General features: G+C 44.9%; 1 protein-coding gene across 9 annotated transcripts in view; it reads right to left on the bottom strand.

The window, feature by feature from the left end:
* Positions 1-2,969: 2,969 nt before the first annotated feature.
* Positions 2,970-18,637, bottom strand: part of YEATS2 (YEATS domain containing 2) — a 49,045-nt gene continuing 33,377 nt past the window's right edge. For 7 of the 9 annotated variants that reach the window (XM_036388576.2, XM_036388575.2, XM_036388578.2 and 4 more), the window contains 10 exons: positions 16,727-16,858; positions 16,376-16,474; positions 15,286-15,397; positions 14,048-14,121; positions 12,912-12,991; positions 11,820-12,021; positions 10,216-10,442; positions 9,015-9,089; positions 7,589-7,662; positions 2,970-6,562 (listed from right to left, as the gene is read on the bottom strand). In XM_036388576.2, coding sequence (XP_036244469.1) covers positions 6,454-6,562; positions 7,589-7,662; positions 9,015-9,089; positions 10,216-10,442; positions 11,820-12,021; positions 12,912-12,991; positions 14,048-14,121; positions 15,286-15,397; positions 16,376-16,474; positions 16,727-16,858 — 1,184 coding nt within the window. In that variant the 3' untranslated portion in view covers positions 2,970-6,453. Of the gene's footprint in view, positions 6,563-7,588; positions 7,663-9,014; positions 9,090-10,215; positions 10,443-11,819; positions 12,022-12,911; positions 12,992-14,047; positions 14,122-15,285; positions 15,398-16,375; positions 16,475-16,726; positions 16,859-18,637 lie in introns of those variants that run through there. The other 2 variants (XM_036388577.2, XM_036388583.2) reach the window with 2 other exon arrangements.

Genomic DNA, 18,637 nt, shown 5'->3' with positions numbered 1-18,637 from the left:
TATCACACCAAATTCCTCTGAAGAAGTCAAATCTACATGAGTTTTGCAGGCTCCAGGAAGTCGTGATGCCAGAATTGCTTCCAACACTGCTCTCACACTAGTATTTGTCTTCCCAATTGCTCTGGGCCCATGTCCAAGTCCCTCAAGGATTTTCAATTGTGAATCACACTGCAAGTAAGGATTATTTGACACATAAAGAAATGTCCTTTAAAAAGGACCTGTAACATTAGAATTTACTATCTCTAGGGTGAGACTGAACCTGCTTGTTTTGTTTAATCCTGCTGACACCTGGCCTGTTGGGATGCTGAAGGTGAGTTTTGTGGCAGGGAGCAGTGAATACCTGCACTGCCACATGCTCAATGTAAACTTTGGTGTGGGAAATGCACCATTCCTCAGGAGAGACCTTGTTGTGAACTTGCAAAATTCACAAGCAGCTCATTACTGATTTGCTTGCTTTCATAAACTGCACATTTCTCTCTGCATTGCACTAATTTCTTTGAGAGCAAACAATCAGATGCAAACCTATCACCTCTACCTTAGTCACACCCATTTCCTCTACCTTGGCCACTGCAGCAATGTCTGATCCTAAGGACCAACCTGGTTTGCCACAAAGGGATTGCTGGTGCCATGCAGCCCAGAAAGGCTGCGTTTACTTCCAGGGCAGGAGGCTCTTCTGTGGCATGTAGCACTAACACGGAGCTCTGCAGCATTTCCAAAAACAACAGCGTGTTAGTCTGCTCACAGACACCCAGGGCTTCTCCCCACAGGGCAGGGAGAACACAGAAGTTTGGTAACTTTCGGTTCCTGTCCATGTCAAGTGCCGGTGCCTAGCGCTGGCAGGGGGTGGTGGGGAGGGAGCTGTGGCAGGGGAGTCACTGAGGGGAGGGAACAGCGGGGGGGATCTCTGTGAGGGGGCTCTGTGAGGCAGTCTCTGAGGGGAGGAAGCTGTGGGGGGATCTCTGTGAGGCGGTCTCTGAGAGGAGGAAGCTGTGGGGGGATCTCTGTGAGGGATCTCTGTGAGGCAGTCTCTGAGGGGAGGAAGCTGTGGGGGGATCTCTGTGAGGGATCTCTGTGAGGCAGTCTCTGAGGGGAGGAAGCTGTGGGGGGATCTCTGTGAGGCAGTCTCTGAGGGGAAGGAGCTGTGGGGGATCTCTGTGAGGGATCTCTGTGAGGCAGTCTCTGAGGGGAGGGAACAGCGGGGGGGGAATCTCTGTGAGGCAGTCTCTGAGGGGAAGAAGCTGTGGAGGGATCTCTGTGAGGGTGTCTTTGAAGGGAATATCTGTGAGGGGTCTCTGTGAGGCAGTCTCTGAGGGGAAGGAACTGTGGGGGGGTATCTGTGAGGGGGTCTCTGAGAGGAGGAAGCTGTGGTGGGGAATCTCTGTGAGGGGGTCTCCATGAGGGGGTCTCTGAGGGGAACCTCTGAGGGGAGGGAACAGTGGGGATCTCTGTGAGGGGGTCTTTGAAGAGAATCTCTGTGAGGGGGCTCTGTGAGGCAGTCTCTGAGGGGAGGAAGCTGTGGGGGGATCTCTGTGAGGCGGTCTCTGAGGGGAGGAAGCTGTGGGGGGATCTCTGTGAGGGATCTCTGTGAGGCAGTCTCTGAGGGGAGGAAGCTGTGGGGGGATCTCTGTGAGGGATGTCTGTGAGGCAGTCTCTGAGGGGAGGAAGCTGTGGGGGGGATCTCTGTGAGGCAGTCTCTGAGGGGAGGAAGCTGTGGGGGGATCTCTGTGAGGGATGTCTGTGAGGCAGTCTCTGAGGGGAGGAAGCTGTGGGGGGATCTCTGTGAGGGATCTCTGTGAGGGTGTCTTTGAAGGGAATATCTGTGAGGGGTCTCTGTGAGGCAGTCTCTGAGGGGAAGGAACTGTGGGGGGGGTATCTGTGAGGGGGTCTCTGAGAGGAGGAAGCTGTGGTGGGGAATCTCTGTGAGGGGGTCTCCATGAGGGGGTCTCTGAGGGGAACCTCTGAGGGGAGGGAACAGTGGGGATCTCTGTGAGGGGGTCTTTGAAGAGAATCTCTGTGAGGGGGTCTCTGAGAGGAGGGAGCTGTGGTGCTGGGGTCTCTGTGAGGGGGTCTCCGTGAGGGGAGGGGCTGCCCCGTGCCGGGCACCGCCGGCTCCCGCCGCCCCCGGGCAGCTGAGGGCGCCGAAAGCATCGGAGGAGCCGTGGCCGGCCTGAGGGAGGGAGGAGGCAGCAGTTAGCGGTGGAGGACTGAAGACACCAGAAAAGAAGTCGAGGGGGAAGCATTTGGGGGTTTTGGGGGCTTTTCCTCGTTTTTTAGGGGGGGAGGGGGGTTGGCTTTTTTTCGGTCTTTACCTCTCACCATTCATCTTCTATTTGGCAGTAAGTTCAACTAATTTTCCCCAAGTGGAGCCTGTTTTGCCGATGGCAGCAACCAGTACCTGACATGTTTTTATCTATGGACTTCGTTGATCTGCCCAGGGCAGTGGTGACATCCCCATCTGTGGTGGCATTTAAAAGACTTGTAGCTGTGGCACTTGTGGACCTGGTTAATGGTGGGCTTGGCAGCCACTATTGGACTGGGTGACCTTAGAGATGTTCTCCAAACTTAGTGATTCTGTGGTACATTATCCTGACCCATGTAAGACATGTTACGTTCTCCTGAGTTCTGAAGTGGAGTGAGAGCAGCTGGGTGGGCATCTGGCAGCTGGACCAACCTCAACCCACCTTACTTTTCAAAAGTCTTCCACACAAACCAATGATTTGCTATTTAAACAGGCTCCTCTGGAAGATGAAAACTGGGAGGAGCTCAGTTCCTGGCTTCCCCTCCCCCAGCTTCCAAAACCAGTTGCTTTTTAAAATAACTAGAAAAGGGGAAAATTACCTTTTCCTTCAGATCAATTCCTCTGGATAAGAATCCAGAACTAACAACAACATTCTGAATACACAGAGTACAAAAATATGTGTGGATCTGGAGAAACTTTTGAGTGACAGGTGACAGTCAAGGCAATCCTAGCACAGCTAATAAAAGAATTTATTGTAAACATACGTATATTACACAATTATACAGTATAATACAGATAACATGAAGGATTTAAACACTCAGCATTACAAATAGGGGCAATATTCGTAAAGAGATCTTTAACTCTTCAGAAAGCCAGAGAAATATACTGTAACATTTCAACACACCGCACCTGTAGCATTCCACAAATACCTGAAGGGATGTGTGAAATTCCACAACCTCTATCTTATCTCCAAGCAATTCCCACAGGAACTTCTCACCAACGAATTTTTCTCCCACCACTATTCAAAATGCAAAGAACTTGTTGCAAACATTTCCTACATCTGAAGAACTAAACAAATGTGTCATTTTCTATCTGCTTTTAACAGTTTATTTTTCTTCAGCAAACTTTATATACTAATAATATAGCATCTCCTAGGAGAATAACCTGTGGTTGCTCAGAAATGTAGCAATAGATCTCCACTACAAGAACCCCATTAAGAACAAGAGGTTCTGTACCTGCCTGCCTGCTTGAGGGCCAGGTTCAGGACTTTTTCTGAAACTCCATTCCTCACAGAAAAGCAGGATACAGGCAAAGAAGCCACAATTTGCAAACAGATGCCCAAAGATGAGCTCCTGCATCCTCAAAAGCTGCTCTGGGTGTTATCAGAATCCCAGAACCAAAGCCTGCAAGAGGCAGGGGCTGGAAATGCATGTGTACAGAATCACAGAACAGGCTGAGTTGGAAGGGACCCCAAGGATCACTGAGTCCAACTCCTGGCCCTGCACAGGTCACCCCAGGTGTCTGAGAGCATTGTCCAAATGCTTCTTGAACTCAGACAGGTTTGGTGCTGTGCCCACTGCCCTGGGGAGCCTGTTCCAGTACCCAACCACCCTCTGGGTGAAGAATCTTTTCCTGATATTCAACCTAAACCTCCTGTAACTCAGCTTCATGCCATTCCCTTGGGTCCTGTCCCTGGTGACGAGTGAGTAGACTGGTACCTGCCCCTCGGGAGGATGCTGAAAACCACAGTGAGGTCTCTGCTCAGTCTCCTCCGGGCTGAACAGACCAAGTGACCTCAGCCACTCCTCCCATAGCTTCCCCCCAGGCCCTTCCCCATCCTTGTGGCCCTCCTTTGGATGCTCTCCAATAGCTTAATGTCTTTTTTATATTGTGGCACCCAAAACTGCACACAGTACTCGAGGTCATTGCAGATCACAGCACGACTGAGTTTGCCCACAAGGCTGTTGCCACAGAACCTGCAGGCTGTCGTGATAGTGACAGGGATCTTGAAAATGCCCTTCTCTTTCATGAAGTGTACAGGGTTGCCTGAAAGCAGTACAGACCCCAGGTTCACTACAGCCTACAAAGCAGGGAGCCTGCAGCTCCCCAGCTACCTGGATTCCTCCCAACTCAACACTGAGCTGGAACATAATCACTGCTGCTCAACTCCATCACACTGACCTCAGCTGATAAAATAATGTCAGGGCTAAGCTGTGCCCTTTCCTTTCACAGGCAATCCTGCACTCAGCTCACCCGAGCAAGCCAGGATTAGCTTCTGAATCCAGAGCATCTGTAATGTCCTTCCAAGGGGGCATTTAAGTCCTTCTCTAAATGCTGTTTGGATTTCATCCATTGGTCCCATTTCCTAGAGTCAGGGGTCAGGTTCTGCCACTCTTTTATTCAACAGAATTGCAGCTCCCTGTTAGCTGTGATGAACTGAGAGGGGCTTTCCTGCACTCCGGTTTCATTCAAGATGGAGAAGACAGGTGGCATCCCATCTGAGGTACACAGTGCTTCCTTCAGTTTAACCACTGCATCAAACTTACACTACTTTCCTTCCAAGCTGAACTGAAGCATTTTTCAGCATGCAGTTCCTGCACACTACTGTAGTTACCATTGCCTGTGTTCTAGCCCCAAAAAAGCACCAAAAGATAACATTCTGCTCCTACCCCAGGCCAAGAAAGATAACTGTAGTTTAATGTTTATAAAAGGCTTTGTATTGTCAAAGCACGGCACCAACAAGAGCGAGGCCTCAGTACACCCCTATGAGGTAGGTATCCTGCTCCCCATGCTCAGAGATGGGGAAACTGAGGCACAGAGTGATTAAATCAAAGGCCATGCAGCAGATCAGAGACCCAGCTGAGATCAGAGCACTGGAGGTTCTGGCTGTTTGGCCCATGCTCCACCCATGACAGCACTGCCAGAAAAAACAAGCATGCTGAAAGCACTACAGTCCCACAGGAGTCCCACCAACTTCACAATGGCTTGTTCACACTACCAGCAAGCACCCACGGGGCAGGACAAAGGGGTGGTGGATGTGGGGTGGTCAGGATGTTGCCAATGAAGCTTTCTTCAGCAAGGTGTTGATAGCCAGGCTGCAGACATGTCTCCCTCACCAGTGGTGTTCCTGAGACAGGTAAGTGCTGGGGTTAGTAGCAGAACTTCTTCCTGCAGTCAAGCCATCAGAGGATCTCCCCACAGGCAGCAAATCTCTGACTTTTCAATCCCACCAGGCCTCTCCATGTCAAAAAGAACATAGGCCAAAGCAATGCTGCTCCCACAGCACTTCACAGTTCAGGCTGATACTTGGTGAATGCTGCTACAACATTAAGACTTGTACAGCACCGCTGGTCATCTGCCCTCCAGCACTCTTCAAACCTTCTGGCAGCCTGGGGAGGCACTTGCTGGGCAAGTGAAGCGTTTCAGGCAGCCCAAACTCTGAATGTGGTCTCTGTTCCTCTCCTTTCCCATGCAGGACAAGTGGTCAGTCAAATCTTTCCACGCCTGATCGTGGTTTGTTCATCTTGCTTGAGGATCTGCCAGTCCACCCTTCCCAAGGTGACTAAGAAAGGTGGCACCTGACAGCTCCTCTAGAGAGCCAAGGAATCTGGTTAGGTGACACTTAGCTGAGTAAGCTGCTGACAAACATACCCAGCTGTGTTCTCAGTCACATCCATCACACTCAGGGCTCAGGCAAGAAGGGCCAAATGTGCTGCTGCCATCAGCCTTCTGCTCCCCCAAATCCACACCTAATCCACCCATCTACTCCAATGGCCCACCTCACACAGCTGCCTTGGACTTCTCCCATAGTCAGAGTGCCAAAGCAAGTGCCCTGCTCGCTGCATGGGGAAACCAACTTGTATGTAGACTGCATTAAAAAACATCATTTCTCATCTTAAAAACCAGTTCAGTCTCACCAGCAGAGCTGTCTCAGAGGGACCAGGCCTGTGGAGTCTCTCACAGCTAGCAACTTGATGCAAACTGACAATGTTTGTTCAGCCACTGAACATACACTTACCAAGTAAACACTGACATTTAACAACTTGATTTGGAACAGAGCATCATTTTGTTGCATTAAGGTGCATCTTTAATTGGAGGTAACAATCTAGTAGCCCAATGTTATAAATGTAATAGTGTCCTACAGAAATACTGGATTTGTCAGCCTAACTTCAGTCATAAATCCACCTTTCCTGTAGCACCTTCTCTGCTCTATTTCATTGCTCCTCATTTAGTATCTTCATATGTTTGTTTGTGAGGAAGTCAAGAAAGGGAATATTACAGATGGCTTTGTGAATATTCATCACTGTGATCTCTCTTGGAGTCCTGCAGGGAATGCATCAGAGATGCTATTATAATACACAAAAAACCACATGTCCATAAAGCAGCAAGTCAAAAATAACAATCAAAGCAAAAAAAGGATATAAGAGCAGGTGTTAGAGCAATGCAGGGAAAGCATTAAAATATCACAGCACAAAAAAAAGCCACTCAAATGACTGGGGGGAAACCTCTTGGGCACTGGGACAGGAAAATTAAGCACTAAAGCATGAATTCTTGAACTTGTATAGCCTAATTTTTGTGTATGTACTTCTACATATAGCATGTATACATACTTTTTAATATATTAGGTAAATATTTATATACTGCATACATGTGAATATTTAAACTGAGCATTTTCTCATAGTGTTTGGGTTTTTTTAAATCAATTTAAGCTATCCCAAATAATGCTGCTGAACAGAAATCAAAATGTGGCCTAATCAATAGATTCTAAAAAAATTTCTTTACTGTTGAGGGTGGTGAGGCACTGGACAGGTTGCCCAGAGAAGCTGTGGCTGCCCCATCCCTGCAAGTGTCCAGGGCCAGGTTGGATGGGGCTTGGAGCAACCTGAGATAGTGGAAGGTGTCCCTGCACATGGCAGGGGGTGGAACACAACGATCTTTAAGGTCCCTTCCAATCCAAATAATTTTATGAGGCAGAAAAGTGTGCATCAGTAAAACAGAGATTATTTAGGTTAAGTTCTGGCAGGCCATGGCTAAGCTGTCTACACAGCAGCCTGAGATGGACAAGAGTGAGCAGGTCCTTGCAGTGTGGCTGTGCAGAAACAGCTCATGTGCCTCTGAGGCATGGCAACAGCAGAGAACCCTGCCTCGGTTTTTAATGTTTATGTTCCCATCCTTTCCCACTAGGGAGCCACAAAATGACAAACCCCTCTTAAGGCTCGGTTCCTCTCAGAGTACAGTCCATAAATTGCCTCAGTCTTGTGTCTGAGCCACACAAAGCCTGACTAAGCTCCCGAAGCCATTCCAGCCTGAGTGCTGGTGTGAGCAGTGCCAAAGCAGCCCGTGCTGTACCTGTTGTGAGGGGCTGTCTGGTACGCCACAGCCAGCGCCTGCCGCAGGATATCGCTCATCAGCTGCTCAGTAGCCTGGGACAAGAGACAGCGTTAGAGGCACCATGACAAAAACAGCAAAGGAACTTGCTATTTGCTCAAGTATCAGTGTAGAAGCAGCTGAAATTTTGGCTGGCTTCAATCCTCAAATGGTCAGCACAGGGCAGTTCAAGACACCCGAGTGAGTTTTATTACTTAATACATGAGTTTATTTAACAGAAAGAGACCAAGAGGTGCACAGAGCTCAGGCTGCAACTGCCCAGCCTGCTGTCCCTCCAGACCTGCAGAGCTGTACGTGCCCAGCAGGGTGGATCGAGCATTCCAGAGCCTGAGTTTCCAAGAGCACTTCAGGACCCCTCCTCTCAAACACCAGAGATGGTTTTGTACGTGGCAGACTGCAGATATTCTCCTGGGAGCCAGTACCACTCCCTGTGGTCACCAGGCTTCTGTCAAAACACCCTCACAGGAGCCTCCCAGCCTGGGCAGCCATATGCCCAACACTTGGCTTAACCAAGGTGCAGTCAAAAGCTAATTAAGGCTCTTGGCTTTCTGTGCTGTATTCAAGACCAGAGGAGAGATTTCTGCAATGTTCAGTGAGGAAAGCTGGCATAAGTCTACAATTATAATGGAGCAACCTGATGGCTACAATCTGTGTCTATAAATGGATGTACTGTGCAGTAACAGGGAGCACAGCACAGGCATGCACATGAGTGCATGTGCCACCTGGAATCAAATAGATTTTGTAAAACTCATCTTCTGATAAGCTGCAGTTTGTATAAACAACCCCAAAATCATCTTTGGCATGAAAAACACCAGAGTGCTACTAGAAATAATCTGTATTAGCTTTCAGTCCAAACCTAAGAACACAGAACCCTGCTGTTCAAATTTTAGAGCAAAACCATTTCTCTGTTTTTCCATAATGATGGAGAAATGGTTTCTCACACATGGCAGAACTGTTACTCTCCACAAGAATTCAGCAGTCTCCCAGCAGAGACAACCTGGGCAAAGTAACTGAGGAGTGTTTAGGAAAATATAGCTAACCTTGTATAAAACAACCAAGTCTTACACAATCTGAAAGATCCCCCTCAGTTCTGAAGGGAAGGACAAAGCAAAGGGTACTTTCAAAATCACAGAATGAGTCAGTACCTTTGTTGTGGTGAGAATCTGCAAATCACTATTCTGTGTCCAAGCCCAACAGATCAGTTAGAAAGCTGAAAACCCCCACAAAAGTGAATAACCCTTTTTGGGCAGTTATGTATCTATCTATTCATGCAGAAAGACAGACTTTGATTTGATAAAGGAACATTAATAAAGATATTCCATCTTTCTTTCTAATTGCTGAATTAATACAATTACAGACAAGCCCTTCCTGTGAAGTAATTTCTTACCTTTAAAATCATATCTTCTATTACAGATGCATAAACATTCTTTTGTACCTCAGCAGGTTGAAAAGAAATCCCTATCTGTGAAATACAAGAGAGAAAAAAGAATGAGTATATAAAAAAACACAATGCACATTGTACTAGAATTAGATGAGATTAACAGAAAAAAACCCCTATAACAAGGGGTAGTTAAAAGAGAAGTCAGTAGACATATAGAACTGTCAAGCAGTATAATCTCAGGCTTAATTTAAAAAAAAATCTGGATAAAATTAATACAGCCTGTAGAAATGCCTCTAAAAGTGAGAAGAAACAAAAGCAGGTTTTAGTTTTTGTTTCAGAAAGTCTACAGAAAAACCCAGGCTGCACTGGGTATCTCTGGGTTGAGAATGGAAGCTCTGTTTTAAAACTGTACATATCTTCAATCCATCTACTCATCATCTTTCTGCACCCAGCTATGGCCACTGAAACCACTTCAAACAGGACTGCTGGCACAGGAGTTCCATCCCAAAAGTCCTTCATCCCTCAGTTCCACTCTCATTGTGCCCATGCCTTTGCCACCTATGTAGCAAGAGACCAGGACCAAGGTTTTGTGCCTTGGTGTCAGCAGCTGAGGTGGGGACAGGAATCCTTTCTTTCTCCAACAACTGCCCCATGTAAATCCCTCCTGCTGCTCTGGTACAACAAAAAACACTCTTTCCTAAAGCCAGGTCAGTCTCCTCTCTCTCTCCTGCTGCCATGACCAAAACCCCCCCTCTCTCCTGCCCTAAACTGAACAGGAGGAAGAGATCTGAGCAGCAGAGAAGTTTGTGGAGTTTTCTTATAACCCCTTTCAGGAACTGCTATTACACAGCATTGCTCCAAGCAACAAGTCCACATCTTTTGCATGATGGGTCAGGAAGAATTCAGTGCTAATGCTCCTCATCCCTCATTTATCCTTGCTTTTAGCCTTTCAAGATGATTTTTCTGTACTAAGCCCTGCAAAACAGTTACTCTGAAAGTGAGCTCCCAGCTGGCATTCTTCCTTTCCCCTGGCAGAACTGGCAGCTGTGTGCCTTGAGTCAGAAGGTCCAATTTTTCCTGGGCATGTATAAAAAATTTCATTTAAAAGTCCTGAAGTCTATATAGATGAAAGAAATGCAACTAAATAAATGTAAGAGTACAACTAGCTTAACAACAGCTCTAATCAGCTTTATGATGCACTTATTACCTTCTCAGCAGTGTCCCTCACAAACTCTGATGCAGGCAAGGAAGCCATGTAGAACTTCATCTCTTCTTGTTTCTCCTCCTGTTCTTTCTTAATGTTTATTTTTAATGGCTCACTGAAGTTGAGAATATCTACTTCCTCTTCATGTTCTGGCTCTTGTTTCAGAAATTGCTGTAGCTCCTCCAGTTTTCGGCACAGCTCCTCACCACTGCTGTAAGATGAAGGGCACTCTGAAATAGAAGCAATCAATTAAACACATGATAGGTTATAGAAAGCTGTTTATAAACAGATGCACACTCAAAATATGGTAAGAAATTAAGGTAATTGCAAGTTATTTTTGTAGTGCCTACCAAATATAAAGATGAACAGAAACGCAAACAGTCATTGAGAGCCTTCTAATTATATCTTCATGACACTCATGGTTCTCTCCCACATCTGCTCCTACACCAATAAAGAATGCTGCATTTCATATAAAACCAGCTCATGTCAGTCTCTGAACATTCTCACAGAAGCTTTTTAAGCTTTTTGGCAACTGGCAAATCAGTCTGATGCTCTTCAACTTGCTTAGAGAAGTGGAGCCTTTGCATGTAGGCACCATGTAGTGCTAAATCATCTTTTACATTGTGATGAGCTTTATCATGCTTCTTAAGAAAAAAATCAGAAGACACGTTCACAGTGGAATGGCAAAAGGGAACCTCTTCTCTGCATGACTGATACAAGCCAGTCAAACCTTCAGTGCAAAGCAATGCAGCAAACAGATTTTACTCTTCAAAGACAAACACAAATACAGTGGTTTAGACATAAATATTATAAGGTGGATGTAGGCTTCCTTTCCACATTCAACAACTGCAATGCAGGGCCAGACTTTACAACATGTAATCGATTCCATACACTTCTGTGAAATACCTTAAATCCCTGTATGATCACAACAGAAAAACTTTCAGCTTTTGGAAAGGCATTACCTGAAGGTGAAACAAGAGAGCTCACTCTTCTTGTGAAGAATGGATGAAATTAAAGACGTGGTTTTAAAACATACTGAAATGAACTGATGGGATCCTAGAGCTATGCTAATGGAATAACACAGCAGCTGTAACACAAAGCCTGAAGCTTCACACCAGCCAATTCACCTCACTTTTGGAGGTAAATTAACCCCTACTGAGCTCCACACTGCCACTGCCAGGTTTGTTTTTTTTTTTGTTCTGTACCTGAACTCATTCACATTGTTTGCATGATAAGTCTTAACAGAGGCTAAGTGTACCTAAGGACAGAAATGTCATTACTCCCTGTGCCTACTTTGTGTATCCACTTATAAAGGATTACATTGTGGAACCAGGATCATCTTTCATGAGAGTCATCCACACTGAGCCTCCAAGGGCCCCAAAGCACAATAAAAACCAAGAGAAGCCCCAGAAAAACATCAGGACTGATAGGAACAAGGGACAGCCCCTCTTGTAGGCCTGCCCTTACCGCCTCCAAGTTGTGTTACTCCAGAGTGAATTAAGTGAAAATAAGGAAAGTAGGAATATCCTTCTCCAGATGTGCTTTTGCACAGGCATTTAATGAGCAGTGTCTTTGGCAGCAGGAGCTCCCTGTGCCTCCTGACTCACCTGGCTCACTGTCTATCTGTGTCAGCACGTCCTCGATGGAGTCCTCGTCGCTGCGCAGGGCCTCGGGGTCAGGGGGAGTGTAGCCATGGCACCGACACCACTGCACCACGTGCTTGGTTTTCAGGGGGCTGATACTGTGAAACCTGGGGTGCTTCTCTACGATTTCCTGCAGGATCTTTCTCACTGTCATTGCTCGTTGCCACTGTGACCAATCAAAGAGAAAGCTCATCACACTGGCTAGAACATTCCAGAACCATAATCCAGGTTGCAAGAGAAACAGAAAAGGAACATGATTTTCTCAGGAGTCAGAGTGACTTCTGATAGGTCATTTAAACTTTACTTTATCATCCAAAGAAAATCCCAAGATAAGGGACACACATTTACAGAGGCCTAGTCACATTCATCTTGACTTGAAATGTTTCATCTCCCAGGTAACACCAAAGACAGCACGGTGCAAGAATCCACTTGAGTGAAATATGTTCTTAAAACTTGATTAAACTCTTTGATCGTTTAAGCTGGCAACAGCAGAGGATCTAATTCAGTGTTAACATCTTCTCTGTAACACTCCACAGCAAAATGGCAAAGTTATGAAGAAATAGAGGGTAACCACAATACAAAAGGTCCGGGTTAACTGAAATATTTATCTTTGGTGAACTGACAATCTATTTCAGCACTAGTACTGCTTCTGTCAGACTCCTCAATTCTCATCCTACAGAAAGCAGACACAATCCCATAACAAGATAGATAAAGTATGTTGGGGAAAATTTCCTTGACTGTAACATGCCACAGAGGAGAGATGAGGATAAAGTACCAGTCAGACAAAATTTATAGCTTTAAAATGCTTCAAAAACCATCTTGCTACAAATAAACTGAAAAATGACCTTTAGCATCCTTTCTGCTTGAGAAAGCCTGTGAACAATAAACTGGATCACTGTCTGAACACAAGTCAGTGCACCCTGCAGTAAGGAATGCTGCCATTTAAAATAATAGATTTATTCAGAAAACAAATCAGAAAACAACAAGGAAAGTTCCACAATTCAGAAATCCTTCTTTCCTAGTAACTGCTTATGGAATATTGAAGGAGAGCATTACCTCAGCTGCCCTCCTCTTCCCAATGTTCCAGCTGTAATACTGTTCCACTGAACTGGCACAAAAAGAGCTTACATCCTCACCTACAAAAACACAAAATCAAAAACTCCATTAAATTTTCAGTAGGGAAGTAAGATGCATTCTGGGTTTGATGTTATTTATCATAGAGGAGGAGAGAAATGCATTTCATGCTCACAGGATCAATGACTACAACCACCTCTTACAAATGCTGTGCTCTCTCCAAGAGACACTGACACTGGTTTTTGAATGCAAAACTGCCTCCCTCCTGGTCATATACACAGAACCTGGAGCTATGGGCGGTTTTAAGCTTCTTTTTCCCCAAAAAACTCTATTATGTAGACCTCCAAGTCTGCCTTACTACTCAAAGCCTTTTCCTTTGGAAAACTGGATTTTTTTTTCCTAACAAATTACAACATGAAAATGAAACAACAGTGAGAAGGTTTCCTGACAAAAGCACAAGAGTTGTATGTGATGAAAGCTTTCCTGTGCCTCTCACTCCTTTGCTGCCTCTGCTTGAGAGGCTCTGCTCCACCCAGACTGCAGGACCACTCCTTCAAAGTGCATTAGTTACCAGGGAAAGCTGATACATTTTCAGGTATGTACATGAGTGAGAGGAATGAAATAATAAAGTACCACACGAGATTAAAATGCTTCTCTGCAAATTATCCCCTCATGTTTAAAAAAGAAGGCAAAAACCCCAATAACAAACACATTCAGTGTCGAGCTATGTTACTGTATTTGTCAGCCTGATGAAACCCTAGTTTTAAATTTAAAAAAAGAAAAAAGAAAAAAAGCAAATCCATTAAGGGCAAACCAGGGAAAAGAAGACCTACTTGCAACTATTATGTGAAGAAATACAATCTATTTCTAATAAAAAAACAAAACCAAAAACAACAAACAAAAAAAACAGATGAAAGATTTTAACTGCTAACAACATATTTGACTTTACTGGAAGAACCTAATTCTAAGCATCTTCAGAATAACCCCTGAGGTAAACTCTCTAGGAGAAGGGCTTCATTTCATTCTACTCTTTAATAACTTCTGTGGCTACAGAGTATGCAAGGCATTCTGCTGATGCACTGACAATACAGAGCAAAGCCTTTTCATTTACTGCTTACTTTTTTCAGCAATTAATGGAACCTTCTTCACTATTGCTGTCAAAAGCTGCTGGACATTCTCCAAATATTCTATGCTGCAAGGGATAAAAAGAATCACAGTGAAGATTGCTGTTGGAAGCAAAAGGTTTCAAAATCACTGCATGGTTTAAAGTCTTTAGCCCCAGGGCATCAAAAATAGCAATGTGAGGATAAACTGTTACACCCCAAACCAGAGAAGGTATTTCAAACAGCCCTTCCTCTTGCTGAAGCGTCCACATCTGAAGCTGCATTTGTCAGGCTGAAGAAACTGAAGCCAGGCTTGGAGAAAAGCCCTGCACTATCTCACAAGCTACAATGTTACCTTGAGGGGTAACAGTGCAGGCTGCCCCATAGGAAACATGGGAAACTTTGTATTTATGGGACTGGACCTAACCAGCCAGAGCCTATTAAACTGGCAGGAACTGTATTTTCCAACAGTTATCTTACAACAGATAATTTTCAGTGTGTAGTGACTGAAGGTTCATTCCTGTCTCTTACATACACTCTCCACCAGGGTAGTGTCTGCAGGAATACACTGAGATAACAAAACTTTACAAAACACAGAGACAGGGCAGTTGGAGGAATCGAGAGGAGAAGAGACATCCTACACATTGCAAGGAATATGCAGAGAAAATTCTGCAGTCTGAGTACCAGTGAAAAAACACTAACAAGTACTTACAGAAGCATCACAAACAAGGCACTGGATTTCACAGCATCCAGTGATCGAACATTCATTATTATTTAATTCTAATTGTGGAGCAAAGCAGCCTTCACACACAAGTATAAGAACTTAAGACTTGAGGGTCCAGAAGGTGGACAGCTCTGCTTGTTTCAGATGCCCCTTTTCAGAGCTGCATTTCACTGGGCAGTGTGACCTGACTAAGGACACACAATGGCAATGGGACTTATACAAGCAGAGGATGACAAAGGGATTTTAGCAGCTTGTGATTTTAACAAAGCCCAAAACAACTGCAAATCTTCAAATAATTTTTTTCCCTTTCATGAACCATGCACACAAATCCATTCACAAACAAAACATTGCAACACTGTCTGAAACAAATGCCACCCAACAGGATTAAGTACAGATACAGCAGTGTATGGGACAGATTTTATAATGTATTTCTAGGTCACAGTAGCACTACTGCACACATCCCTAGAACTATCTCCATTCCCCCAGCACTTCAAAGATCAGAAATCCTTATAGAGAAATGAACAATTACTTGATAACATAATTCCCAAGTTCAGAGCTCTCTTCTGTTTTAACTGCTGCTTGGCCTTCTTGGGTACCCACAGAACTGCAGTTTTGTCCTGTTGAATCAGGCTCCATCTTAACTTCAAAGAAACAGAACACATTTTAAGACAAAAAGTACAGCCAGCTTGATAAAAGTACCAGACAGCCTTGTGAGACTAAAGGTCTTACATAACATCCCTTCATTGATTGTCTGCATTCTCATTGCTAAGCATGAACAAATCTGACTTTCAATTTTGCTGAAAGAGACCTACCAGAACATGTTCCCCCCAAAAACCTCCACACGCTCACATCTCATCCTTGGCAGAAAAGCTGCATAATCAATTGCTGCTCTTTTGCATATGACTGCCTGATCTAAAGTGAACTGCCTGGCCAACCCTGCAAACAAAGAGCTGGATAGAAAGCTACCAAGTTTTAACAAGAAGTGACATTTCAAAGTGACAGCTTTTTTGAAGACACCACTGATTCTGACATGTGAACTTTCTCATGTCTGGGACAAACTCTGGTGAGACAGAAGCAGTGAGAGATGTGCCAAACCCAAATAACCAGGCAGTCTGGTCAGGCAGCTGGGACAGAGAGAGACATGACAGTTGTGCCAGGACTGGACTTCAAGTGTGTCAACTCTGCCCCATGCTTTATTCTGGGAAGGGTTGTGTGATTCTCCTTCCCCACTGTGAGCACAGGGACACGTGCTGTCTGCATCTAGTGCTGCTGGAAAGCAACCTCAGTGCACCTGGCTGACAGCAGCAGGACCTGGGGCTGAATGTTTGCTGCTCCATGCAGCTCTGCCAATATGGACTGAAACAATGACTGTTTAAGATACTCCTTCGAGTTTTCTAGAGCATTCTCATTTTTCTCCATACTCGTCTCCACGGTGGGATTTGTTGAGGGGGAAGTCACTGTTAAATTCCTAGTCCCTAGTGTCATTTTAATTTGATTCAGACTCCATTAATAATGGAAATAAAGGAACCCACAGTCATGGAGTCTAATAGTCAGGCCACTTGCATAAAGCAGCTCCAGCTTTTTTTTACTACTTGTCTTACTAAGAAATCCCTTTTTACCTTTGGCAATGGATGCTGTGGAGGGACTTGGGACAACTGTACTTGCTGCTGTGACTGCTGAAACTGCTGAAACTTTGCTGGCAGAAAGTGACTGTAGCACTGGAGATGAACAGGAAAAAAAAAGGGAGGGAGGCAACAAAGAAGAAAAAAATCAAAATTCATACACTTCGACAAATTAACATTTTCAGAAGCAACACACTCCTTTTGCAGCACAAAGTTTAGGGGTGAATTCCTTGCTACAATTTCTTCTATCTCTACTTCCATGGACCATGTATGCCAACAGTGATCAAGTGCTACCCTATGTCAAAGGAGATTTCCAAACACCATCTGTCATCCTCCTCTGCCCTTTACCTTTGTTCATAGGCATGAGTATTGTCTGAACACCTCCAGAAGCTGTGTTTACACCGAGCTGTTTAAGCTGGCTGGGAACTGTCAGAACAGCCTGCTGTGGACTAGACTGATTTGAGTGGATTTTTAGCAACCCTGCAAGAAGAACGGAAGACAAAATGTTAAATAAAACACACCAGTTAGTTTATCTCCAGCTACTTCTGTCCCTTTCTGCTTGAAGCAGGATGGCATGTAACCTAGCAGTGCCACCCTCTTAACAAGCCACAGTTGGCTGAGCTGTCAGGACGAGTTTGCACTGCCACAACGATGGCTCAGACGCCGTCGTGCTGCACCGCAGTGTGCACACTCTTACATGCTGCACAGCACTCTGAGAGCTGGAAAGCAAATCTCCTCATTACCTAAGGAATCTTCAGCAAAAGTTGATGTGAGAAACCTTTCAAGTGAAGCAGGCTCAGCAGAGTAAAACACTCTTGTCAGGAGCGGACCTTGTGCTGAAGGCTGTGCTAAGGCAGTGAACTCCAGCTCTGTTGTACTCACACAGCTGCTCCCAGGGAGGTGACCCAGTGCCACTCACACCTCTGCAGTCCAGCTCAGCAGCATCCACTGCACTCAGCAGGGCACAATCCACCCTGCTCCAACTGTGGGACAAGCCCAAGGCTGCTGTGCAAAGGTTTGACAAAGGACACTCCTGGACTGAGTGTTGGGATTCTCTGCGCAACATGCACTGAACACACCCATAAGGATGGCTAATCAGGCTGGGAAGGACATTAAACTGGAGACTGAACTAAATCCCTGATTTCAGTCAAGGCCAAAAGAAAAAGCAGAACATTCTGACATTAACAGCATTATCAATGGCAGCACTCAGTAAATTCAGGAGAAATCAGCACGACTCCAAGCTGGGCCACAGTCCCACAGCTGAGGAGGGCTCATCACCTGTCTGCCAGCTCTGTCCTCCACAAGATGTCATCTCCTTGTGATAATACCCCAAGGCACCAGAGCCAGCACTCTAACACTGCGGTTTGGGCCTATGTCCATCCTTTCTACTGGTAAACTGGCTATTTTCCATGTAATTGTATTCAATCTGTAGCTAAAGTTTTCTTCAGATTGTGGAAATTTAACAGGCTTCTATTTTAAAACATTGATAACAATAAACTTCTTAATTTCACCATGACAATTTTAAAACTATGATTGTTTGACATTATTAGTAGTAGTTGTAGTAGTGAAACACAGCTGCCTTCCAAGTACTAAACATGCAAGTTCTGGTGAAGATATCTTGGATTTTTCTTGGTTTTTAAGGATGCCCAGCATTGGTCAGGGAGGCTTTCACCTCCAGGCAAGAAGGCTCACCTAGTGCTACCCATTCCTTTGTGTGGGACACACTGATGTGGCAGGGTAGGACAGCAAGGCTGTTAAAAAGGGATCTTTTCAACAAACACTATCAGCCTGCTGGGTGGGAGACACTGCTTGATACAAATCAAGGGCAAGTTTGAAATACTTTTCAAAAAGTTGCCTTTAAAAACACAATCGTTCAGAATTTTAACAGTTCTGAGTTTCTCTTTGTTATTACATTGAAATAAGTGTTTTATATCCACTGTTCCTTCTGAGATTATCAAAGAAAGAGTTTTACACAATGAAGTCAATGCCTTGGGTGATAAAAAAACCCCAAAACAAAATCTAGACAGCATTCTCACATGTAAATGGGAGTTTTCATCTGGAAGTTATTTAGTTTGGCTTATTTCCTCCAAAAAACCCACCTGGCTGCTTTCCTTGCAAAGAGAAAAACACTGAATTGCTTCCTGCAGGACTCTGTCAGTCTTGGCAATCTATGCTGTTTATTTTCAAGCTCTGGGTAAAATATACCCATGAGAAAAGAAAAGTTTGAGTAGAGAGGACACAAGAAGAACTGCTTCAAAA

This window comes from Molothrus ater, chromosome 10 (genome assembly GCF_012460135.2).
Source record: "Molothrus ater isolate BHLD 08-10-18 breed brown headed cowbird chromosome 10, BPBGC_Mater_1.1, whole genome shotgun sequence".
NCBI classification, from domain to species: Eukaryota; Metazoa; Chordata; class Aves; order Passeriformes; family Icteridae; genus Molothrus; species Molothrus ater.
The sequence above is the reverse complement of the archived record's forward strand: the minus strand, read 5'-3'. Positions and strand labels throughout refer to the sequence as shown.